The 25,061-nt window shown below is 40.5% G+C and overlaps 4 protein-coding genes and 1 long non-coding RNA gene across 7 annotated transcripts; 4 read left to right on the top strand and 1 right to left on the bottom strand.

Moving 5' to 3' along the window:
* The first annotated feature begins 997 nt into the window (after positions 1-997).
* On the top strand, positions 998-2,228 carry LOC127781158 (brassinosteroid-responsive RING protein 1-like). Its single transcript, XM_052308072.1, has one exon. It carries the CDS (start codon positions 1,091-1,093, stop codon positions 1,631-1,633), a length of 543 nt encoding a protein of 180 aa, XP_052164032.1. The 5' UTR covers positions 998-1,090; the 3' UTR covers positions 1,634-2,228.
* Positions 2,229-8,446: 6,218 nt separating this feature from the next.
* Positions 8,447-14,261, top strand: LOC127782545 (protein PAF1 homolog). Its single transcript, XM_052309804.1, has 12 exons — positions 8,447-9,479; positions 10,125-10,193; positions 11,060-11,167; positions 11,261-11,441; positions 11,532-11,611; positions 11,701-11,820; positions 12,080-12,185; positions 12,424-12,510; positions 12,622-12,690; positions 12,805-12,876; positions 12,972-13,124; positions 13,621-14,261. Exons 1-12 carry the CDS (start codon positions 8,737-8,739, stop codon positions 13,729-13,731), a joined length of 1,899 nt encoding a protein of 632 aa, XP_052165764.1. The 5' UTR covers positions 8,447-8,736; the 3' UTR covers positions 13,732-14,261.
* A 2,405-nt stretch (positions 14,262-16,666) lies between these two features.
* Positions 16,667-19,815, bottom strand: LOC127782546 (mitogen-activated protein kinase 2). The gene is made up of 6 exons (XM_052309805.1): positions 19,416-19,815; positions 19,095-19,224; positions 18,442-18,579; positions 17,987-18,319; positions 17,472-17,655; positions 16,667-17,288 (listed from the first exon to the last, which is right to left on the bottom strand). Exons 1-6 carry the CDS (start codon positions 19,640-19,642, stop codon positions 17,116-17,118), a joined length of 1,185 nt encoding a protein of 394 aa, XP_052165765.1. The 5' UTR covers positions 19,643-19,815; the 3' UTR covers positions 16,667-17,115.
* Positions 17,189-17,643, top strand: LOC127782550 (uncharacterized). Its single transcript, XR_008019192.1, has 2 exons — positions 17,189-17,310; positions 17,404-17,643. It is a non-coding gene; the product is annotated as an uncharacterized LOC127782550 (long non-coding RNA).
* Positions 19,816-21,353: 1,538 nt separating the features above from the next.
* Positions 21,354-24,781, top strand: LOC127782547 (meiotic recombination protein SPO11-2). 3 transcript variants are annotated; one of them, XM_052309807.1, is made up of 10 exons: positions 21,354-21,503; positions 21,594-21,813; positions 22,244-22,381; positions 22,472-22,560; positions 22,667-22,795; positions 22,896-22,975; positions 23,127-23,189; positions 23,277-23,353; positions 23,424-23,551; positions 23,994-24,781. In XM_052309807.1, exons 1-10 carry the CDS (start codon positions 21,420-21,422, stop codon positions 24,126-24,128), a joined length of 1,143 nt encoding a protein of 380 aa, XP_052165767.1. In that variant the 5' UTR covers positions 21,354-21,419; the 3' UTR covers positions 24,129-24,781. The 3 variants fall into 3 exon arrangements, with proteins under 3 accessions (XP_052165767.1, XP_052165768.1, XP_052165766.1); XM_052309808.1 differs by having other exon boundaries at positions 22,881-22,975; positions 23,277-23,332; XM_052309806.1 differs by having other exon boundaries at positions 22,881-22,975; positions 23,994-24,779.
* Positions 24,782-25,061: the final 280 nt, after the last annotated feature.

Genomic DNA, 25,061 nt, shown 5'->3' with positions numbered 1-25,061 from the left:
CATTTATATTTCTAGTCATAGAATTTTTTTTTCTCAAAAGTATTAGGATCGTGAGGATTAGATATTTGGAACACTCCACACTCTAGTCCTAGTGCACGCAATAAATAAATAAAAGTTTTGTTTAGATTTTGTTTGAAGAGTACGTAAAATAGTCATAAATCGTTGAAGTATGATATCACGTAATACAATAATCTTATATTCATAACTAAAATTTCGTGTTACAACAACCAAAATATCGAAACAAAATTCTAGTACCACAAAAATGCTCAAAAATGCACACACACAAAGTCATTATTTTTCTAGTACATAGAAAAACACACTTATGATACACATTTAGGAGTGATTTGAAGTCAACATTTTTCAAATTACATAGAGAACACGTATATATACTCGCGAGCGATTTAAAGTCAATATTTTTTTCATGTACATATAACAACACACGTATATACTGATTATATGTGATGTAGCCGACAGGGTACACGCATCATCAGCACTCAGCACTCATTGTCACGGGTAGACAAGGTCTACAAATCATGCAACCGTGCACATAGGGCGTCTCATGTGATTAATTACTATTATTCATCCATCCATCCATCCTCTTATTATTAGTTAGTACTAGTAGTAGTCTCATTAGCTTAGCTTAGCTTTGGCTTGGGTTGGGTAGGAGCAAGTTTAATAGCATAGTCCACTTACTAATTCTAAATCATCTGTAATATCAATCTAATAGCGCTGATTTACACAACATTTATCTATAAATATATATACCACACCATTAACACATGATCTCATCTCTTATACACACCATTAGCTTACTATATATTTGAAGGTCACTTTTTTTTCTTTTTTATATTTTTCACATGTGTTTATAGCTGGCTTGTGATATGCTTACTTGTATTTGCTCTAAGGTTAGCCTCCCTGTTGCAATTAAGCAATGAGGCCCTCCTCCTTCTCTCTTATATATATACTCCCCCACCCACCCCATCCTCTTCCTCATCACACGCACACACAACCTCTCTCTCTCTCTCTCTAAAGATTCCATCTTTGATTTCGTTTCTCTCTCTAGAAGGAAGGAAGGAGGTCGCCGGCGGCGATGGGGTTCCCGTCGGTGTGCTACTGCGTGATACTGCCGCAGCCGCTGGTGCTGGTGCTGCAGCTGCTCGACCTGCTGCGCCACGCCTTCCTGCTCTGCCTCTCCGCGCTCGGCCTCGCCGCGCCGCCGCCCCCGGACGAACACCCCGCCTACGCGCCGCCTCCGCCGCCGCCGGCGTCGATGGCGGCCCTCCCCGCCGACCTCGTCTGGGCGTTCCAGCCCGCGCCGGAGCCGGCCGCCATCAAGGCGCGCCTCCCCGCCGTCCGCTACGCCGACTTCGTCAGGTGCCGCCGCGCCGCCGCGGCGGCCGCGGCGTCGTGCGCCGTGTGCCTCGGCGCGCTCGAGGCGCGTCACCGGGTGCGCGAGCTCGGCAACTGCGCGCACGCGTTCCACAAGGCGTGCATCGACAAGTGGGTCGACAAGGGCCAGGCCACCTGCCCGCTCTGCCGCGCCGCCCTCCTCCCCTCCGCCGCCGCCGCCGCCGACGACGACGCCGCCGCCGCCATCGCCGCCACCACCAGGCACCACCTCCCCTCCTTCTGATCCATGTCGCCAAGAACCCATCTTGCTTAGCACCCAACACCCCCTTCCACCCCAAGAGCAACAAGGGCTCCCTCCTCCTTTCTCCACCAATGGATCAAATCCAATCAAAATGGAAGAACACACAACACAAGAGAAGAGAGATAGAGAGAGAAATCAATGGAGGAAGAAGATGAGAGGAGAGAGAGGGGGTGTGTGTGGTGGAGGAGTATTATTGGTAGGTGAGGCACTAATTATGAGGAGGACAAGGATGGCTACCTGCACTGCATTGGATCTGGTGAATTTCAGCCCTAGCTAGCTATAGATCCAACATCTCCTCTCTTCCCTTCTCTTCTCTTCACTTCACTTCACATCAACTTTTTCTTTGCTTTTCTTTTTTCTACTTTACTTTCTTCTTTTGTTGCCTTCACCTCCTTTTTGTAATTTTGCTTTCTTTCTCTTTAATTTTTCTCCCTCTTTTTCCTTCTTTTTTTTTGAGGGTTTCCTCTCCCCTTGTCATTAACTTAATTTGTAAGGGGGGATTAAGAGAGAGAGATGTGTACATACCTGCCTCCACTTTGACAAATATTGGAATAATAATTTATAATGATGATGATGATGATAATATAGTACTATTAGTAGTTTGCCTGCCTCTCACATCACCACTAGATGTGTGTGTGTGCGCTTGTGCCTCACATATATCTATGTGCTTTGAGTGATGTTGTAATGTATGTAATGCAAAGTACTAGTGTGATTGTATGTGTAGGGGGGATGGGGATTTCCCATTGGGGATTCCAATAGATATGTTGCTCTCTTGTTTAGGTGTTAGGCATCACGTCACTCTTTAGGGGGGACAATTAGGATAAGCTCGCTTAAAGCAACGTGCTAATTAAGGCTTAATTAATCATCACCCCTTGCAAACTAGGATTAATACTTCCCTTAATATTTAGAAAATTAGACATGACGATGTTTTTTTTATCTCCATTTAAGCTTTTTTCTTTCTTTCTACAAGGTATTTTCAAGCCCTCGGATCTAATATCGCCGCAATCTGAAATCTAGATAAGGTTCATGCTATCTTGAAACTTTGTGAGAATTTCCATACCAACCGAGGGAATTGAAGCATCCTGAACTACCAGATAAGGCTTCTAAATGACCGCTCAATGATAAAGGATATGGTGTGCAAAGAAAACTAGAAGGTTCTATGTTAAGGCAATGGGAAAATATTTTTCCTTTTATTTTAGGAATTTTGGGAACATTTCAGCAAAGAAAGACAAAATTTTAGGATCCACTTGAGTTCGTTTTGGAAATGGAATAAATCTCGGTGAAATTTCGTCCTAGATAGTGAAATCTCGTGATTCCGAATCCTCCTGAATGTATTTTTACTCCACAAAAGAAATTCCAATCAGACTTAGTTAGGACTGAAACTCCAACGTTTATCTTTTTACAAGAAAACAATATATTGTACCCCCACAGCATAGGTGAAATCATATTGAAGGGATGCAGGTACCATGAATGAAGAAAAAAAATACTTGTAAAACATCTATCTTTGAATATTATTTCTCTCGCTGAAGGCAAAATTGTTTGGTTGTAGCTTATGGATGCTAGTTTAGAAAAAAAATGGAATATAGTAAATGACAACCTTTATTCGTTTTTTCTTCTGAAAGAAAACATAATGTGTTGCAATTTTTTAGTGCCCTTGCTGTTATGGTTGGGACCAGATGAATCGGGTTCACGAGGGCATAATGTGCGTCACCTAAATTTGTTCAGCGCCATCAATTTCTTTGCAGTGGGGTCCTTGTTGCAATTAAAATCTGGAGCATGCTCTCTGGCTGTACCATTGCTTTTTTTTTTTCGTCAGAGCTAAGGTTTCGTTAAGCACCTAGCTTAGGACCCCATTACACTGTACCTAGCTAAATGTATGGGGTGCTAGTAGAATTTATTGTGGTAAAATTAGAAAAAACAATTACACGGTGAAATGGTAAATTTGGATGCATTTTCGTAATACTTTTTTTTTTGCACTTTTGAAGCCGAGCAAAATGTCTGAAAAACTCTGGTGGAAACCAATTGGGTAGATTTAACGTTTTATTATTGCATATGTAGGCATGACTGAAAACTTCTTTTTGTTGAAATGAAAAATATTACTATCGTAACATGTAGTTAATTTTTTTCAAGACAAAGTACGTGTGTGATCTTACCCATATGAGCACATCCGATAACTAGGATAGCATCGTTGATGGAAAAGTGGTCTATCTTTGAAAGAATAATTAAGCGTAAATATAACTATATAAGCGCATATATCAAGTATAGGACTTAAATTAGGTGGACAAGTCTCTGCATAGGAAACTAATTAGTTGATCTATACTCATGTTGTAATCTATAGTTGAAATTAATCAAGGAAAAAATAATAAATATCAACAAAATTTGTTTTGGTTTGTCTCTGATCTGTCTGTGTGTATGGTAGTGCTGACCACTGAGCACTGATGACTGGTGGATGAAGACGACGCAGAGGAGGCAATTAAGCAGGGTGTCTTCATTTGTCGGGCGAGACTGACTGCTTGGGACTATGTCCGGGAAGATTAAGATTTTGAGAAGTAGTTGGTTAGTAGCCAGCTTCTGAGAATCTTAAAAAGTTGGGTTTTTTAGCTTCTAGCTTCTAGTTTAATTTTTTGATTCTACAACTACATTCTCAGAATATGAATCAAAAGCTAGATTGTTTGGGGACCTTCCGATTCTAGAATAAACTGCAGTAGTTAGAAGCTCCCCAAACATACCGTGAACCTATTCTTGTTCTACTACTACTAATCCAGCTTGCAAGCTTTTCTTCTTTTTCTTTTGTCAGAGACCTGTTCTAGCTGTTAGCTTGCTGTTCCATCCGTGGAATTCTCACTCCATTTCGCGATCTGCTTTACTCTGTTTCGCGATCAACCACACAGTAGCGCACGTAGCAGTGATTTGAATGTGTGGTTGTGTTTTGTGATTGTTAACTGAAGAATAAATTAAACAAGACACTTGTAACATAACAAAATACTACTTCCTCCGTTGTAGCTTATAAGACTTTCTAGCATTGTCCATATGTTAATGAATCTAGATACATATATGTATAGATTTATTAACATATATATGAATGTGGACAATGCTAGAAAGTCTTATAATATAAAACGGAGGAAGTACAGCTTAAACAAGCACTGAGTATCTATATTGCAGTAGTTGACAACATTATTGAATAAAGAAAATGTAATAGTACTACCTCTGTGTTTTTTTTATATACGACGCCGTTAACTTTCACGTAACATTTGAACATAAATTTTATTAAAAAAAATTAGTGTAAAAATATAAATTAAGGTGAAAGTTTGTTTGATGATAGAATAAGTCACAATAAAATAAATAATATTTATATATTTTTTAATAAGACAAACTCGTGGGTGTGGATATGTAGCAGCGTGTGAGTGTATTTTCTATATGTAATAGTATATTTTTTTTTGTAAGGAGTGTGACATAAGGGCATGTACAATGGTGTCTAATCACGGGCTTTCTTCGTTGTCATGCAAGTAAATTTGGTGACATGGAAAAAAGAGATGGAAGGAATGATTTCTTCGTTGTCATGCAAGTAAATTTGGTGACATGAAAAAAAGAGATGGAAGGAATGAGAAATATCATTGCTACGCATGACAACGGCTCAGAGTCGACTCTTAGCATTTATTAACGGAAAATTTGTTACATGATGATGAAGGAAAGGAAAGAAGTATAATAGAAAATTATTTAGTGCATTACTGGTTTAGAAATTTTATTGTCTTTACTATTGTAAAAAGATAGTCTCTAGTGATATTAGTTAGTATGGAGAGCTTATATTAGATTTTATCTTTGTACCTGCTTAAGTAAAGAAAGCATTTATTCTCTTATACGTAGAACATTCTATTATTCTGACCATTTTCTAGCTGTGATCATGAATCTTTTCTTTTTATAGATGAAGGCTACTGGGCTTATTTGGGCTAGGCCAACTCATAATGGGCCGAAGATTTGTACATGGGCTTTTCCAGGAAATCTGGATGGGCCATAGTAAATTGTCGGGCTAGGCCAACCACCGGAAGCCCTGCCACGAAACTAGGGGTAGCAATATGGTAATATTAGGGCCACATTTGGTTAAGGGTGTCAGCCCCTCTCCAAGTTCTTCCTAAAACCCAAACGATGTCTACGTGCAAAACCAAAACCATCTTCAAAGTATTCATATATTTTCTTACGGAAGGGGTAGCTAGTGGATCAAAATTCATATAATTATACTAATAAAATGGTTTTTCTATTGACCAGATCGTTGATTTCTGAGCTTATTTGTTGTAGCACTCTTCCCACGATCTAAACTTTATCAAGTGTTTTTTTTACTTGCTTTGTAGCAACAATCTGATTCCTCACGACCCTAATAATTTTGAATAAACCTACCCGTTGCATCTTCTTGTTCCCCAAACAATGAGTTATTGATAATGGACGTCGCACTCATAACTGGTACATGTGAACTTGGTGTAGGAGTAGAAAGACAAACTTGAACAACAACTTGATAGCCCGCATTCTCGAAGTGATGGGTCATATATTTCGTCGTTGTTTATCGCCCCACTTTATAGGTGACCTCTCTCACAATGAACTCATACTAGGAGGTACAATACATGGTTTGTTTGCAGATACTAATAAAGAGAAAATATTGTCCAAAATGATATGCTAAGATTGGAAGAAATACACGTGTTTACCTTAATAGGTGCACACATGCTAAAAAAATAAGCAACAAAAAAATGAATCGCATGATCCAAGAAGACAACTAAAAAATTTATGACGATCATGAGAGCTCATGTTTGCATCATCCACATTCTCTATGCTAGGATAGCTCCCCTCACTTATCTTATTTGTCACTTACTCTCTAGTGTGTGCATGAGTTGCGCCTTAAGCTAGTTAAAAAAAATACTTTGTGATTCTCGGTATGCACCAAATCAATTTGTATTGCTTGTGATTATGTAGAGTTCATAGTATACAAAGAATAGGTGATAATCGGCGTGTACATACCTCAGACTCCTATATAACAGTAGGAGCCCACATATACCTGTTTATAGCTACGTGTTGATTCAATAAACACACGACAATCAAATACTCTTTCCTTTCAAAATAATTATCGGTTTTGATTTTTGAGTTGTCAAGCATTCGCTAACAATATCTTTTGATAAGATAACTATTTAGTGCCAAAGTTGTGCAATAAGATTTATAATCAAAGGCATATTTGTAATGTCTTAATCTGATCAATTTGCTTTGATGTGTTGCTTAAAAGTTGATTGTCCAAAGTCAAAATCCATCCACTTCCGGTTAAAACCGACAAAAATTCATTGAAAGAGAAAACATTAATCCGATTAATTAGATTCTATTAAGAAAAGGTGACCTTTTATTATCATGTTTATATCTAGAAGTAACACGTGGCATAACTATTAACCAATCGCTACTGAATATACCACGCGTGTGCCACTAACATTATTTACATCCTTTCAGTAGTCTCATCATCAAACGATGAAAGAGACTGAAGTGCAAAACTGAAGTTTAAATGCAAATCAGTTCCAAATCCAACCAAAATTCCGCCGAATTCAAACCGAAAAAGGGAAAACACCCCATGTTCGAAATCTCACTTTATTAAGTGTTTTTTTACTTCTTTTCTAGGAACGAGTTGATTCCTCACGACCCTAAGCATCTTGACTAACCTACCTATTGCATCTTCTTGTTCGCCAAGTAATGCATTACTGATAACGGATGTCGCACTCACAACTGCTACGTCTGAACTTGGTGTAGGAGTAGAAAGGCAAGCTTCAACAACAACTTGATAACCTGCATTATCTAAATGACGGGTCATATATGTCGTCATTGTTATTGCCCCACCTTGTAGGTGACTTCTCTCACAATTAACTCATACCCAAGAGGTACAATACATGGTTTGTTTGCAGATACTAATAAAGAAAAAATGTTGTCCAAGATGATATGCTAAGATTGGAAGAAATACATGTGTTTACCGTAATAGGTGCACACATACTAAAAAAATAAGGGTAAGCAACAAAAAAAATGTATCGCATGATGAAAGAAAACAATTACAAAAATCATAGCTCCCCTCGCCTATTTTGTTCGCTACTTGCTCGAGTATGTGCATCAGTGGCGCCTTAAGCTCGTTAATATTTTGTGATTCTTGGTATGCACCAAATCAATTTGTATTGCTTGTTGTTATATAAAGTTCACGGTATAGAGAGAATAGGTGATAATCAACGTATACATACCTCAGAACTCCTAGATGATAGTAGGAGCCCACATATACCTGTATGGCTACGCGTTGATTAAATAGACACACGACAACCAAATACGCTTTTCTTCACCAAACATATTTTTGATAAGATAGTTATCTAGTGCCAAAGTTGTGCAATAAGAACTATAATCAAAGGCATATTTCTAGTGTTTTAATCGGATCAATTTGCTTTGATGTTACTTAAAAATTGATTGTCGAAAGTCAAAACCCATCCACTTCCGGTTAAAACCGACAAGCATTCATTGAAGGTGAGAGTATTAATTCCGATTAATTAGATTCCATTAAAGAAAAAGTGACCATATTGTTTATTATCATGTTTATATTTAGAAGTAACACGTGGTATAACCATTAACCAATCGCAACTGAGAATATACCGCGCGTGTGCCACTAACATTATTTACATCCCTTTAATAGTCTCTTCATCTAACGGTGAAAGGGGCTGAAGTGCAAAACTAAAGTTTAAATGCAAGTCAAATTCCAAATCCAACCAAAATTGCGCCGAATTCAAACCGAAAAAAAGGGAAAACACCCCGTGTTCGAAATCCCCCCGTGGCGTGGCTTGCTCTCGCGTCGCGCACCTGCGCCGAATTTCTCCGCCCCCCTTTCGCGTCGTCGATTCATCGAACACCTCGCGAGCTTCCTCTCCTCCTCTGCATCGCGATCCCCCCTCGCGTAGATCTGGTGGGTCCCTGCTGCTTCTGGACCCTTCTAGAAGCTTCCGACGACGACGAGGTGGTGGGAGAGGTAGCCGCCGCGGGCGCGGGGTTGCTGCTGCTGCGGCGCTGGGGTTAGGGTTTGGGGAAACCCTAGGATGGCGTCGTACCGGCCGTACGCGCCGCACCCGCCGCCGCCGCAGGGTGGGTTCCCGCCGCAGCCGCCGCCGATGAACCCGTACGGGCCGCCGCCGCCGCAGCAGCCGGGGTACGGCCACATGCCTCCGCCGCAGGGGGCGCCGCCGCCGTTCCTGGCCCCGCCGCCGCCGCCGCCACCGGGCCCGCCACCGCCGCACCAGCCGCAGTTCAACTTCGGCCCTGGTCCCCCGCAGCAACAGCAGCCGCCTCCGCCGCCGCAGATGTACTACCAGCCGCCGCCGCCGCCGCCGCCGTACGGCGTGAACAGCAGCCAGCCGCCTCCTCCGCCCCCGCCGCCGCCGTCTCCTCCACCTTCGGCGCCACCCCCGCCTCCACCTCCTCCCACGCAGCCGCCTCCTAGGGAGGCCCAGCTTGCTCCGCCTCCACCGAGGGAGCAGCAGAGCAAGTCGGCGCTGCCAAGGGCGGAGACGGAGGAGGAGCGGCGTGCTCGGAAGAAGCGAGAGTACGAGAAGCAGCGGGCCGAGGATCGGAAGAACCAGCAGATGATGCGGCAGTCACAGGCCACGGTTCTGCAGAAGACGCAGCAGGTGCGCGCCGCCCAGCAGCCGCAGAGCCGCCACCATCAGCAGCCATCGGGCGGGTCCCGGCCAGCGGTGACCGCGACTCGCCCCGCCGCAGCTCCCAATGCCGAGAGATTTGAGAATCGCCTAAAGAAGCCGACGACCTTCCTCTGCAAACACAAGTGAGTGGCACAAAGTTTTGTATTCTGTGATTATCAGAGTAACTATTGGAGAAAAGAGAGTGTATTAGGTCGTAGAAGTTTATGTTTTCGGCAAAACTGTAGTAATTCTTAGCTAACACTTTTGGTCTTACAAGTGAAGTGTGTGTTTTGATCAAACTTAAAGTTATTCTTAGATACAGTTTGGTAGTATTTTGGTTGGTTTATGCCTTAAGAGCAACCTGCGCGGTTGCTAAATGCTGTGATGCTGGACTAGTGACAAGCCGCAGCTGCCTATTAGATGTTCCAAGGCAACATATGGTGTAGTGGCATTAAGATGCAAATCAACCATTTTATTGTATTTTTATTTTTTACTTTTAGTTCTTTATGCTTAATTCGAGATAGTCACTTAGAATACAGTTCATAGTTCTTAAGAGGTTGATGGGTTATGCTTGTCCTTAGTTATTTCTTTTTATAAAATTAAAAGATGAGCCCTTTTGCGCTGTGAAAAAAATATAGGTGAAAGTATTGCTGTAGTGATGTGATTGGCATTTTCCCAAATTTAGATACTTTCCAGAGCAACTGATGTGCATGGAATGTAATATTGCGATTATGTCTCTATTTCAGAATGGAACTCTTTGATGAATCTTTTGTTATGGATTGGTGCAGGTTTAGGAATGAGCTGCCAGATCCAAGCTCTCAGCTAAAATGGTTGCCACTGAACAAGGATAAGGACCGGTATAAAGAACTACTTGTCTACTCTCCTTTTTCTCGGATTGATTTCTATTGTTGCTTGTTGTACTGGTGATTAGCAATGCACCTGTTACAGTACAAGCCATTTCAATGTTGTTTATCTAGCTTTATCATCTTCCGATTTGAAGATAACTTTGTGTCAAGACAACTGAGGTTGGTCATTTACTGATCATAGAGCGTAAGTCCTTTCTTTGTGTGTTGCCACTAAGTGCCCCTCATTTGTTGTTAGAGAGTACTCTCCCAAATTTTCGGTCATTTGGGCAGCTTGAATTTAGGTGTAGTAGACCGAGCAGAAAATTGAATTATTCCATGTTCCTTTAATTTACCATGTCATTTTGTGAGTGCTGACGATTAGATCTTTGTGAAGAATTTATCTTCACAAAAAATCACTTCATGATTCTTGATGAAGTAGGTCAAGTGGTGGTATTGGAGCGTTATGCAGCAGCCATGTTTTTCATGGCTTGAAGGATAACTTAAGTTAGAATATTTCTGGTTGTTGTGTAATTCTCTTGACAGGAAATGATTGCCACATTCTGGTTTATGTATGGTTCCTGAAGCACACTGTTTCTTAGAAAAACAGTCATTATCACTAGCTACTTCATTGTGTATGAGAGCTTGCCAGTGCACCTTTGTTACACCTACACAGAGGTCCTGTGCCATTTGCTTTTGATTTTTTTTTTCAATTTGCATAGCCTCCTCTGCTTTTCACTTTTATTCCGCTATCCAGAACATTAGTCTGTGTTGAACTTTTCTGTTTCTCTCTACTGTTCTTCGCCGTGCATGGTGCTCTTAATATTATTTTAGGATGTCTGTGTTCACTCTTTGTTTTGCTATCCGCTACCTCTTTGCAGATATACCAAATACAGAATCACTTCATTGGAGAAGAACTACATACCCAAAATGATTGTCCCCGAGGATCTCGGAATACCTCTTGACCTACTTGATATGAGCGTATATAAGTATGAATTGAGCCAGATATATGTATTCTTAGCTGCTATCCTTATATGAAGATTCTTTTTAGGATACCTAACTTATGCACAAACTATTTTTAGTACTCCTCCTGTTCAGCCACCCATGGCTCCAGAAGATGAAGAGCTATTGCGTGATGATGAGGTTCTCACCCCTGTTAAAAAAGATGGTATAAGGAAAAAAGAGAGGCCCACCGACAAGGGTATGTCTTGGCTGGTCAAAACACAATATATTTCGCCACTTAGCACCGATGCAGCAAAAATGGTAATGCCAACCATCCTTCTGTAGATTTAGTTACAGAGGTTCTGCTGGATTACTTTATACATATTATATAAGCTTGGTTGGCTATTCCAGTCCATTACTGAAAAGCAAGCGAAGGAAAGGCGAGAATCAAGGGAGGGCCGAAATACTTTCTTGGAAAATATTAATGACAGGTATGGCTTCCTTTTACCTAGCTCACTCACCCTGTTTTGCAAACCTGGTCTAGCCGGTGACACTACTTCTCTATGCATTTGTATACCAGAGAGAAGCAAATTAAAGCCATTGAGGACTCCTTCAGAGCAGCTAAATCACGCCCTGTTCACCAGACTAAACGTGGGATGGAAGCAGAATGGGTTCTGCCTTTGCTTCCTGATTTTGATAGGTTGGGCTTGATACTTTGTTTTTTCAGCGTGTTCTTCATATCTAAATAGAGAAAAAAGCTATTTGATTTCCCACCTACTGTAATGTCAAGATAGTCTACTGCAAAATCTATTGTTGCTGTAAAAAGTTATATGATAGTAGTTTTTGTTATTTCTTTTGGTTTTCGTTTCTAAGGTATCACTGAACAAAATGTTTGCCTTGGATCGATAAAAGTGTTACATTTTAATTGATATTGGGTTCACAATTTTGTTGATCTTTAGGTATGATGATCAGTTTGTTATGGTGAATTTTGATGGAGATCCTACTGCCGATTCAGAGCAGTACAACAAGCTAGAGAGATCTGAGCGTGATGAATGCGAATCCCGGGTGAGTTGTTTTTTTCTTTTTGGCTATTTTTTTTTCTGGTGTTCTCATAACTCTAGTTCCATTGCAACATGTATTTAATATGTTTGAGCTGATATGGGTGCATCTACTTTTTAGAGGCGTAGTGATGTTTCTCAGAAAGCAATATGAATTTTAGATCCATATATTTTTGGATATGCCTAATACTCCACCTAGTAATACCCTTGAGTATCATCGAGACATTTTGATGCTTCCATGACAGGCTGTGATGAAAAGTTTTCTTGTCAATGGTTCGGACCCTGCAAAACAAGAGAAATTTTTAGCATACATGGTTCCATCCCCCCATGAGGTATCCATCCTTTTCTAATACATATGTATTTGAAATATCATGTAGCATGTTTAGTTTTAGTTTTTACCAATGGTGCATCAATCTCATGGTGATTATCGTGGTTTCCTTCAGCTTAGCAAGGACTTGGATGATGAAACTGAAGATATTCAGTATTCCTGGCTTAGGGAGTACCACTGGGAAGTATGTGGATATTTTCTACTGTTTCTGCTATCTTCTTTAAAAAAAGAAAAAAAATGTTAGCTGGTGTAGAAGTGCTCTTCCGTTTTACTTATCTTTTCTTGTTTCATGGTCCAGGTAAGGGGGGATGACAAAGATGATCCCACGACATATCTTGTCACATTTGATGACGATGGTGCAAAATATTTGGTAACTTGCTCTATGCATATTATATTAATTTTGATATGTGAGAATGATTTATTGCACGTTTGTGAACATATGGCATTTTTATGTTCTTTTTGCAGCCTCTTCCTACTAAGCTAGTATTGCAGAAGAAAAAAGCAAAAGAAGGCAGATCTGGGGATGAAATTGAGCATTTCCCAGTGCCCTCCAGGATTACTGTGAGCAGAACAGCTCATGGTGGTATGATGGAACATGGAGAATCTTCTAGCATGCATGTACGACTTGTTCTCCCTTTATGATTGTTGGCTTGACATCTCGGTATTCAGCAAATTATTTAGTTGTTCACTAGTTCTATACTAGACAACATACTGCTGCTAGCTAACTTGTTTATTCTACAATCTTTGTTTTATTACTGCCTTTTTTTGTAACACAGGATTTTCTCAGACTAGTTAAAAAACATAAGACGTGAAATTTTCCTGTTTGTGCTCACCTATCGTATTCTCTCTATTATAAGTAATGCCTTAATTAATATTCTCTTCCCAGTTTCTAAGGTATTCAATTAAGATTTCACTGTCATATGTATTCTCTTTATAGGTTTCTTATCCACCTTAATCCACATGCCAACTCAAAATAATCTTATAAGTATTTTCTGCAATTGGTTCATATTGTAGCTATGAAATAACACTGCTGCTCTTAGTATGTTCACATTTTTGTGCAAAATTTGCTACCTTCTAACTAAAGTTCAAGATATTAATATTTTCTTCCTTGCAGGAGAATTTGAAGAGACAAAGATCTTCGGTTGATGATGATCTCTATGACCATCCTAAGCATTCTCGAGTAGAAGATATGGATCAGTATAGTGGAGACGAATATTCTGACTGATCAATAGATATAGATGACCATCATCCTGCACCAACAAATTTAATCAGCACACATGAATCTCAAAGATCTCATATTTATGTGCTGTGGTGCCTTTATAAGTGGTTATAGGGTGCAGGGTGGACGAGAAAACATGCCTTGGTGCTTCTGGGCAAGAACTAAATTTTGAAGTGCAGAGTATGCAAAACAAGGCAGTGTAACTGGACCTAAAGACTTTGGTCTCAGTAGTGACGGTGGAGATCTCACCATCATTGTAAAGAAGTCTTGGGGTCATTCTCAACTATTTGTTTTGATGATATAGACCACCATTTTGCATGTGTTTTTCGTTTCTCTCAATTTGATTGTGTAAGTACAACAATTTATTAAAGTTAGGACACTGGGCAGCTTGTTTTTGCTAGACATTTCTCCTCCAGTCGACAGGATGATCCTCGTTGGAGGGCGATGTATTTATGTACTAGGAGTGCTAATGAGCATCTGTTGAAGATCAAGAGCAGTGTTACAGGCAGAGTAAATTGTGGTTTTGCAAATGGAAATTGTGGTGTCACTGTGTCAATTGTCAAATTTATTTTGGTGTATCTTTTTTCATTGAAGTAAAAAAGAAAAAGAAAGAGAACTGACTGCAATGACCTTGTATGATGTAAGGCATTATTTTCCAATATGCAATGGTTTTAGTTGTAATATTCCTTTTTAGCCTAAAATTATGAAAGCATTATGAGGTAGATGGAAGTGCTTACCTAAAACAACAGAAATGTACATAACTGAGAGAGACATCTTACTGATTTAAGGAAGGTTGAAGCCACAGTTGTGTTTAGTGCCAAATACTTCATAACAAAATGTCAATTATTTTTGTGACTATGTTCTTAGCTGTTGAAATGTGTTACTTATAGTGATAACAGCAGTACCTCAGGTGATGCTGTTCCCAGAACAGTTTCTTGTTCATCATCAACTTGTGTATATGCTGATGCAATCTCAGCCACATGGTAATAAACAGGTATTATCTCATTTATCATCTAGTATTATCATACAGCTTTTGTAATATTGTAATCTGACATATTTCTGTTGTTCAGACAGAATTTGATGTATATCTATTGGGGTTCTCTCCGAATATAATGAGGTACTGTGGATTTTTCACACACTGTTGTCCTTTAATTCTAAAACATCTTGTATCTGTTGTTATTGTTTGATGTTGGCAAGGCAAATTCATTATTTGGTGATTTGATCTGAAACTGCCAATCCAAAATTGTAGTGCAATCTTATGCCGTAAATTTGTCTTGAGTAATTAGTAATACAAGAATTTCTTCAAGATATCTTCTATAATTTTTAATTGCCTGATCTTCCAATCTATCTGCTACACATTCTGTTAAAAGATAGGTGGCATCTTGTTAATTCTCTGTACACTGCCTCTTAGTTTAAACTTGAATGGTTTGTAAAATTGTAGATTCAAAAATACTTTGCATCAGTCCAAACCTTAGGTTCAACAGTTTCAAAAATCATCTTAGGATTACCAGTTTCTTAGGTAATCGCAGTAAGTTCAGTTTGAGATGACATGCACATTGTAGATGCTTCTTTTTTTTAGCATTTTTTTAGCACTGACATGATTAAATTGATTGGATACTAACTGATATATCGTTGTATGTTGGTACAACTTGAATGCTTGTATTCCATTTAAAGTTTAATGTTCTGCATAAAATTGTCATCTTGCCTTACGGTAAAAGGGATATTTGTTGGTTCCCAGGGGTTTCCATTCCCCATCTACAGTTACTAAAAAAGGGCATGTGGGTTAATTGTTAAAAAAAAATATTCTTGTATGTGGTACACGGAATTTTCAAGCACAAAATTTAATAATCCAAAGATAATGGACACTATGCTGCTAGTGTATATGCTTTAGTGCATGATAAACTCTTTATTCTTTTTGGCACTTCACAGCAATTTGATAAAAATGTTGCCAGTTTACATAACTTTGACTACAACATATTTGGAACAATGCATCATGGAATTTCCTCCCTTCATGGGGGTGCAGGAACCCATGAGCATCAGCATCTCATTGTTATTCAAGAAAACCGTGTTGCATCTGTGATAGGAATCATAGGATTATGTATAATACAGTGCATTGTTTCAGCATCAGACCTCTGTGTGATAATGTTCAGGGGTTTAACCAAGGATAAATAGCAGTAGTATTTCAAGGATTCAAAAAGAATCGGGCCGTTTTGTTGTTTAATTTGTTATGTTCCCCCAAGAAATCATGTGTAAAGTGTATACAAACGATGTTGTCCTCAATGTGTACTATGTAGCATGAAATTCAATGATTTCTGCAAGTATTATGACTTTGCTCCATCTTCTTGTTTTCCCATTTGTGCAGCTCATTGCGTCAAAATGGTCCATGGTTTACGCTCATTGTGGGGAGTTCTGGGGGACATTGTGAGCTGCAAACCTGCAATGTGGACATGCAAATTTCGATGCCATGATAAGAGTTTTTGACCATAGGACATCAAGTTTGAAAAATTATTCTTGTTAGCTCTGTCAGGAAAAGACTGGACATAGAAGGCCCTGCTATTACCGTGTCTCGTTTATTCCATATTGAATGATTACTGGTGCCCACAAAATATTAAAAAGCATGATGTAATGACTTCAGAATTCTGTGCTTGCAAGGTCATTGACTCGTTTCTATGTGGGCACATTACTGATTATGTTAAAAAGGCTAATTTGTACCGCTGTAGCTTTTAACATGTGCGGTAATTGTGGATTGTTGTGTTGTTAAGCTTACAATGGGTGTAGAATGGCTGATGATTGCGGTTGCTCAATTGCACAGAAGTAAATTCATACTTCTTTTGGAGACTTGATCATTCATTTGTGTGTTCCAGAGGAACTCCAGGAGGGTGATGTTCAGAAGAATCAATATTCAGACTGTTCACCCTATGGACTTCAAGATGATGCAGATGGCATTTGGCAATCACAAGGATGACGAGTCCAATGAGTAAGTGCACATTATATCGAAATAATTTTAAGTTCACTTAGAGTCTAGAGCATCTTTGCAGCTGGTGAACTGAACTGATGACTGAAGAGTATCTGGAGATTGCTGTACCTTCATAACTAGTGACAAGCTCCCAGGTTTCTTAAGCGTACAACCAAATGGGATAGATACAAATCTAACAAGAAGATACAGTTAAGCTCCTGATTTTTTTCGTACTACAAATTATTTGATCAAGCTTTTCTTGTTTTCATAAATGTCCGAATTTGCGATGTCAGGGTGTCGCCGACAAGCCACAAGATGAGATGCTGAGAGGGTGATCAACTATACATCATGCTGTTGGCTCATGTCTTCCCCAAGGAGTGGATGGATGATCATCTGCCAGTGTGATGTGCTTCCGTTCTTCATTGGGAATTCATCTAGTGAATTGGTTCAGGGTTGAACTTAAGTGCCTCCCTCCATATGATCTCCTTGATATCTTCTTCGGTGAGCGACGGCTGCTCGAAATCGAAGCTGAAAGGCGCTGGGCAGACTGGTTCATCATATATCTCATGAAGGGATGCCAAGTATGGATGGCACAGAGCTTCATCAACTGCAATGTCACAGAAGTCATGGTTAGTATCTCATGTTATTGTCAGGATCTGAGATTAATTAGTGTGTACATGAATGTCATTTAAACTTAGTTATAATGACAAGAAGCATTTCAGCTTATGTATCAGGTAGCAGAATATGTCATTTTGCAATCTAGCAAGATTATGCAAGGCTGCAAAATTACCAGTAATCCTTTTGCTGGGATCAAACACAAGCATCCTCTCAAGCAAATCCATGGCACCACTAGACATAGTGGGGAACCGTGCACGGAATTGTTGCTTGGGGTATTGAGGAAGCGACCTCACATATCTGCGGGCGTTGTCGCTTCGAAGAAACCCAAGGCTCGAGTCATCAGGTGAGCCTATTAACTTTTTGGATCAAAGAGTGAAAAATAAAGTTATAGACAGAATAGATCAAAACTGTAGGAGATAACCCATTCAGTAGAAAAGGAGTGCAAGTCAGTTTCAGAAACCAAGAAGTATCACCAAATGCTGATCTGAATAATACCATGTGATACTAAAGAAAAACATAATCCAAAGCTTCAACCTATGAATTGTGATTGGATATTCAACATATTATCATAAATAGCTTATTGAAGTTGCTAACAAAAGAACAAACAAAAAAACAACATTCCCATGAACAGATGATTGACTGATAGCAAAGAAGACAGTATCTTGAATTATGAATTAGTGATCATACCTCAGTTATTAGCCTCAGCTGATGGACATAATCCTTTCCAGGAAACAAAGGCTCCCTTGTAACGATCTCACCAAGGATGCAGCCTACCGACCAGATATCAATAGCTGCAGTGTACTCTGAGCAGTTTAGCAGGAGTTCAGGTGCCCTGTACCATCGAGTAACAACATACTCCATCATGAAGTCAGTTTCATTTGTGGTCCTTGCTAATCCAAAGTCTCCGATCTTAAGATCGCATTTCGCATTCAGCAGCAAATTACTTGGCCTGAGGTCTCTGTGCAAGACATTTGCTGAATGCACATACTTCAATCCTCGTAGTACCTGATAGAGAAAATACTGCAAAAAAAAAGGGAGGTGTTAGAATGGAGAGAAAACTTACAATTATTTAGTGCTTGAATTGAATTGATGAATAACGAAGAGATGGTTTAATACAGAAACAAACAAGAATAGAGTGAGACCTGACAGTGATCATCTGTTAGTGGCTGGTTTGATCGAAGAAGGTGGTGAAGATCAGTGTCCATGAGCTCATAGACAATGTAGACATCATTGAAGTTCTCCCTCCTTGGTGGCCGTATGATGTCCTTTATTGAGATGACCTGTGAAAAATGGCTAGATTTTGTCACAAGTCACAAAAAAAATTGTTTCTTGTTACTATCTAATCATCTAACAATCCCTAGTATTGCCAAGATAAAGACACTACATATATATGTTCCATATCATCAGTGAATATTAATAACACAAACTGAATTCACACTCAAGTTGGACAATGAGTCAAAAGAGAAAATCTAAAACACATTAAAAAGATCATCTGAAGCTAAAAATATCTATGGCAATTCTTTGCTGGGATGAAATAAAAGAATTTGGCCCTGCTCGAGAGAAAAAATCACCAGAAATTTTGTGAAGATCCCCTCAGGACGGCTTACCTTTTGCAATGAAACTACAGAGTTTAACCATGGTCAATCAACATAGAGTGGCAAAAAAAAACATAGAGTGGCAAAACAAAATTCATACGCGAAAAGAACGGGGTATGCCAGCCAATGAGCCAACCACATGAACTTACAACAAGAGCCTGCAGTAAAAAAAGCAAGCAGAGATTGCAACAGCTACTCACATTATCATGATCCATGTGCCGAAGCAGCTTGATCTCTCGCAGGGTGCGCTTGGCGTCGATCTGGTTGTCGAACGCGTTGCCGATCTTCTTGATTGCCACCTCCTGACGAGTCTGCGCATTCACAGCCGCACTGCAGATGAAACAAGAAACAAGATGATGATGATCAACCAGCCACAAAATCAACAAATTCAGAACATGATGATCATCGATCAGTTCATCACGAATTCACGATCACACGAGGTTGACAAAGCAATTAACAATCCAGAGGAGGAAGAATCAGAATTAGATGGAGATGAACTGAAGTGAAAGTCTGAAACTGACCAGATGATGCCGCAGGCGCCGCGGCCGACGGGGCGGATGGGAGGGACGTACTTGGACGAAACCTCGAACAGGTTACCATACACGTTGTACTGCACGTACCTCCCGCCGTGCGTCAGCGTCCCCTTGATCTGCGCCTCCCCTCCTCCGATGCCACCGTGATGGCCATGGCCACCGCCGCCGCCGCCGTGATGGCCATGGCCGCCGCCGCCGCCGCCCTCCATGCGCATCGATCGATCGCCGCCCAAGAAAACCAGCCAAGAAACGAACCCGGTCGCCTCAAGGAGGGAGAAGGAGGAGGTAAAGCCTAGAGGATTGGATTGAATTCAATGGCGTTGGGAGGAGATAAGGCGAGGGGGGGAGAAGAAGGGGAAAGGGGGGAAGAAGATGAAAAGGGGGTTTTGGAGGGAAAATGCCCGTGATCTCCCGGGAGAGTTAGTTGGTTGCGGTTTGCTCTTCACTACCCTTCTCTCTCTCCCACCTTTTTTATTTTTTATTTTTTTGCCAAACACTCGATCTAGACCATTCCATTTCCAACCCTCTGCTTCATTTTTTTTTCCAATGTGAATTTTCTTTTTCATTTTCCTAGTAATATATTCTTTCCTTCCTCCTCTTCCTGTAGCTTCATACACGCTTCCCAAATCATTAAATAATTTGTAATTTTGTAACAAAGGTTTTTATAGAAAAGTTGTTTTTGAAAGAAATCATATTAATCATTTTCTAAAGATTTTTAGCTAATCCATAATTAATTATATGCTAATAAGATATTGTTTTCTGTGTGGAGGTAATTAGTTTCTGACACAAGGAAACGGGCCAGCACAACCTTGGGTAGGGAGCTAATCCCTCCGACCAGCAAAACGAGCGATTTATTAGTGTATGATTAACTAAGTATTAGCTAATGTTTTTTAAATGAATTAATATGAATTTTTAAAGTAACTTTCACATAATCTTTTTTTGCAAAAAAAAACACACTGCTTAATAGTTTAGAAAGTGTGTGTGCGGAAAATGAGAGGAGTGAGTTGGGGAAGAAGGGGGAAGAATACAACCTTAATGACCTCGTCAGCTCAATGACATCAAAAATCACTTCCCAATAATATGTTTCGAATTTATTTAAAGTACAACTTTTGAGTGGTAATTCTTATACTCAGCTACCCTTTCGAATAATTCACACAGAATATTATTCATTTTCAAACTTTAACTACTCATTCTTTCAAAACAAATTGTAAACACTAAAATAGATGGCATATTTGTTAAAGTGTATGGCGTCTGAAATATAACCATAAAATCCCCGTTATTTGTAATATAACTTTTTAGCAATTATTTAAAAATAGTTATAGCCAGTGTTGGCATTATTTAAAAACGGAGGGGAAAAAAAACTATGTATGGCAAGTCCTTTACTCGCTACCCTCGGCCTTGATCACTAACTTCCATTCTTTTGGTTAGATTATGGTTGTTGCACTATGCTTCTATAAATATTTTCAATGGATGAAATATTACTATTAAAATATTAATGCTATTACACTTTTTATACAAATACTTATAACTAAACCTTCAGTCCTTCCCAGAAGCTTACATTATTAGTTCCTTTTAAAAGGTCACCACAATTTCCTTTTTCTTATAAGAGGAAATCACCATAATTTCATATGGGGACTTGTTTGGATCCTCTAGTTTGCACTGCACAATGAGTACACACTGGTACAAGTCATTAAAGTTGAGGGTTAAAAATAACCAAATCTGCTGGGGGTAAAATAGCCGATTACAAAATATGAGGACCAAAGCTAAACCATTTTGTCTTTATCCTTCTTTATACTGGTCCGGCCCACCATCTACCTACAAAGCCCATGTATATTACGGCCCATCATTTCTAGGCCCCGCCCGCTACAAGTCTACAACGAGGTGGCGTCTCTCCTCTTTTCCGCCTCCCCAACGGGAAAGCGGAAACCTGGGCGAGTTGTCCGTTGGCGCCGCCGCCGGCGAGCTCGCGCACGGCCGCCGCGGCAGTACGGGATGGCGGAGGCGGGAGTGGCGGCCGCCTCGCTCTTCGGCGCCGACCGCCGCCTCTGCTCCGCCGATATCCTCCCTCCCGCCGAGGTCAGCCGCTCCTCCTCCTCTTCTCCCCCCCTCCCCTCCGCTTCGACCGAGCCGCGGCAAAGCTGACGTCACGCGGTCGAATCCCGGCAGGTGCGGGCGAGGATCGAGGTGGCGGTGCTCAACTTCCTCGCGGCGCTCACCGACCCGGCCGCACCGGCCATCTCCGCCCTCCCGCTGATCAGCCGGGGCGCCGCCAACCGCGGCCTGCGGCGCGCGCTGCTGCGCGACGACGTCTCGTCGGTGTACCTCTCCTACGCCTCCTGCAAGAGATCCCTCACGAGGGCCAACGACGCCAAGGCATTCGTTAGAGGTTGCCTCTTGATGATCTCTTCCATCTTATTTTTAAAAAGTAAATTTCATATAACCATAGTCTCAGTTACACAAATCCACGAGGATTTTGACAAAACCACGCTATCGATCATTTTGACTTTAATCTACCGTACTTTTAAGTTCTGTGCAATTAAATCTCAAATTTATGAGTTCATATGAATGTGACATCCATGTAAATTTTGACGTGGGAGTGTTAAATTGGTTAACGACGTGGTTTTGTGAAGCTTTTAAGAGCATAATACCCGGGGTTATTTGCAACGTGTCAAAATCTCTGTGGTTTTGTACAACTTGGACTATAATAGGTGTGGTTTTGTGAAATTTACTCTGTTTTTTGAAACGATGATATTTTCCATCTTCAACTTCAGCCAAAAAAAGTGTGTTTGATTCGTTCTCATTTGCTCTTGAGACAGTGTGGAAGGTGATGGAGATGTGCTACAAGATTTTGGGGGAGGGGAAGCTGGTCACCCTGAGGGAGCTGTTCTACACGCTCCTCTCTGAATCGCCCACCTACTTCACCTGCCAGCGGCATGTCAACCAGACTGTTCAAGGTCCACGCATTTCTGAATTCTGACTCCATTTTTTTTTGTCAGTTGCTCTAACTTGGTGTCTCATAATGTTTGTGCCGTGTTCTTGCGCAGATGTCGTCTCGTTGCTCCGGTGTACGAGGCAGAGCCTGGGGATCATGGCGTCGAGTAGAGGGGCACTGATTGGGCGGCTTGTGTTGCAGGTGTGCCTCATCCCATGCTATGATGAGTGGAACATGTGTTGCATATTGATTGCATCTCTTGTTTATCTTGCAGCAGCAGCCTGAACCTGTGTTTAAATTGTCCTAGGGGCCGGAGGAAGAACATGTTGACTGCTCCATTCTTGGACCTTCTGGGCATGCGATCACTGGAGATCTCAATGTATTGAGCAAATTAATCTTTTCTTCAGATGCGCGGTATATCATTGTAGTGGAGAAGGTACTCTCTTTGCTTGTGCAATCTAGTGGTACTGTATTGCCCCCTCTTAGTTACTTCCAGCTGATCGCTCGCTGGTTTGATATAGGATGCCATATTTCAGAGGCTGGCTGAAGATCGCATATATAGTCAACTTCCATGCATCCTGATTACTGCAAAAGGATATCCTGATCTTGCCACAAGGTTCTGTGCCTTAAATGTGCATTACTCTTTTCTTATCTAAATTTGTCCAGCTTATGTGATAGAGAATAAACTCAATGTGACCATGATATTGTCAACATTATTAGGTTATCTTGTATACTTATACTATTTGCTATTCAATGTTCTGGAACAGGTTTATCTTGCATCGACTGAGCCAGACTTATCCGAACATGCCGATTTTCGCATTAGTAGACTGGTTAGGTCCTTCCAAGTGCTGATGTATAGCTGACTTTCTCTTTATATTTCAGGTGAAGTTAGTTTTCTTTTTTTGATCATTTTTCAGGAACCCAGCAGGGCTTGCTATACTATGCACTTACAAGTATGGAAGCATTTCAATGGGTTTGGAATCATACAGATATGGTACTTCCTTTGAGTGATCGATGTTTGATCATGCCAAATTTTTGACAAAAATTAATGTTGCTTTTTACAGCTTGCAATGTAAAATGGCTTGGCCTAAGAGGAGATGATCTGCAGCTTATACCTCAGAGCGCATATCAAGAACTGAAGCCACGTGATCTGCAGATTGCCAAAAGCTTGCTGTCATCTAAGTTTCTGCAGGTGAGTCTGCTAACCCTCAACTTTTGGACTATGTAGAAGTATCTGGAACATAGAATTAAAACATGGATACAACTGTGCAAAATGGTTCAATCACAATGCAACCTGATACCTAGTATATATGTTCTGTCCATGCATCAAGTAGCACCAAACTTCTTTGGTCAAGTTTCAATATGCATCAAAAGGTTTGGTCACATGAGAAATTGAGATCATGTTTCAGCAAAATGTCCTTGAGGACTGCTGCAATGGAATTATCTAGCCATTCTGAGATCTTGTTACATGCCAATACTGTCTGGCCTTCTTATAGGCAGTGTTTACCCCAGTGGGTGAAAAAATGTACTGTTCTTGTCATTACAGGAACGATGGGAGTCCTTAGTTTCTGATCATGTTGCCTTCTGAATTGGAAACATGCAATATTATAATGATGATGTTGTGTTGGCTGCAGGACAAGCACAGAGCTGAGCTGACACTGATGTTGGAGACAGGCAAGCGTGCCGAGATCGAAGCTCTCTACTCACATGGGTTTGATTTCCTGGGGAAATATGTTGCAAGGAAGATTGTACAGGGTGATTACATTTGACAGTGCATTGCTGCCTGCCTCATGGTTTCTCTGGTTTTACTGAAAACTGAAATTTTGAGCTGATTCCATGAGCCCTGGCCCTGTCCAGTTTTCTTCAAAAATGACTTGTATCTTTGAAGAATGTTGCTGTTGTTACTGCACGTCCCCTGCGTGAGTATGCTGTATGCAGAATACTTGAAATTATTACACCATCTGAAGGTGAAGGAGAAATCTGAATCTTGACATACACAAAAGGATACTGCTATACATCCCCAGAATGTCAGTAGTAAACTGCTCAGCTGTGGACTACTGGATGTAAATTGTAGTCTAGCAGTTGCATATATCTCCTCCTTTTTACCTCCTTTATTAAACAAAGATCAAACGGTCTTTAGTGTGTTAACACATGGAATATTGTCGGATTTACTGCAGTTCTAAGGTGCTGTTTGATTCACTTCCACAATACATTAGGCAAGTTTGATCAAGTAAGGCTTCCGTTTGGTTCATGCGCCACTTTTGTCAAGATTCCTTCATCATCACGTGGGTCTCACATGTCATTAGAATTTAAAAGTGTGGCAAGGCTCCTCTCTTATGGCTAAAGCATGGCTTCAATTTTGTTAGCCACGTGTTAGGCATGTTAGCTAATAAAAAGTACGGCAAGCTTTAGCAATGTGAGTATGCTAACCAAATAGGCCCTTAAGTACTTCTTGTTCCTGGTATACAATAAGGTATATGTTGCTCCTTTAATTAGTTAGTGCAATAACTGTACAATACCCAACATGTATCCCTTTGCTAACATGTTACAAAAAAAAAACCAAACATGAGCTATTTTTGAGCGATGCTAGAATTAGAAGCTGGAGTACTAATTAAGTAAGAGCATTACTATTACCATGCTTGGAACGATAAGAGTTAGTTATATGTGAAAATAATGGCCTAATGAGTTAAAAAGGAATGGCC

The sequence above is a fragment of the Oryza glaberrima genome, chromosome 8, assembly GCF_000147395.1.
Source record: "Oryza glaberrima chromosome 8, OglaRS2, whole genome shotgun sequence".
NCBI classification, from domain to species: Eukaryota; Viridiplantae; Streptophyta; class Magnoliopsida; order Poales; family Poaceae; genus Oryza; species Oryza glaberrima.
This window is presented reverse-complemented; position numbering and strand designations above follow the sequence as displayed.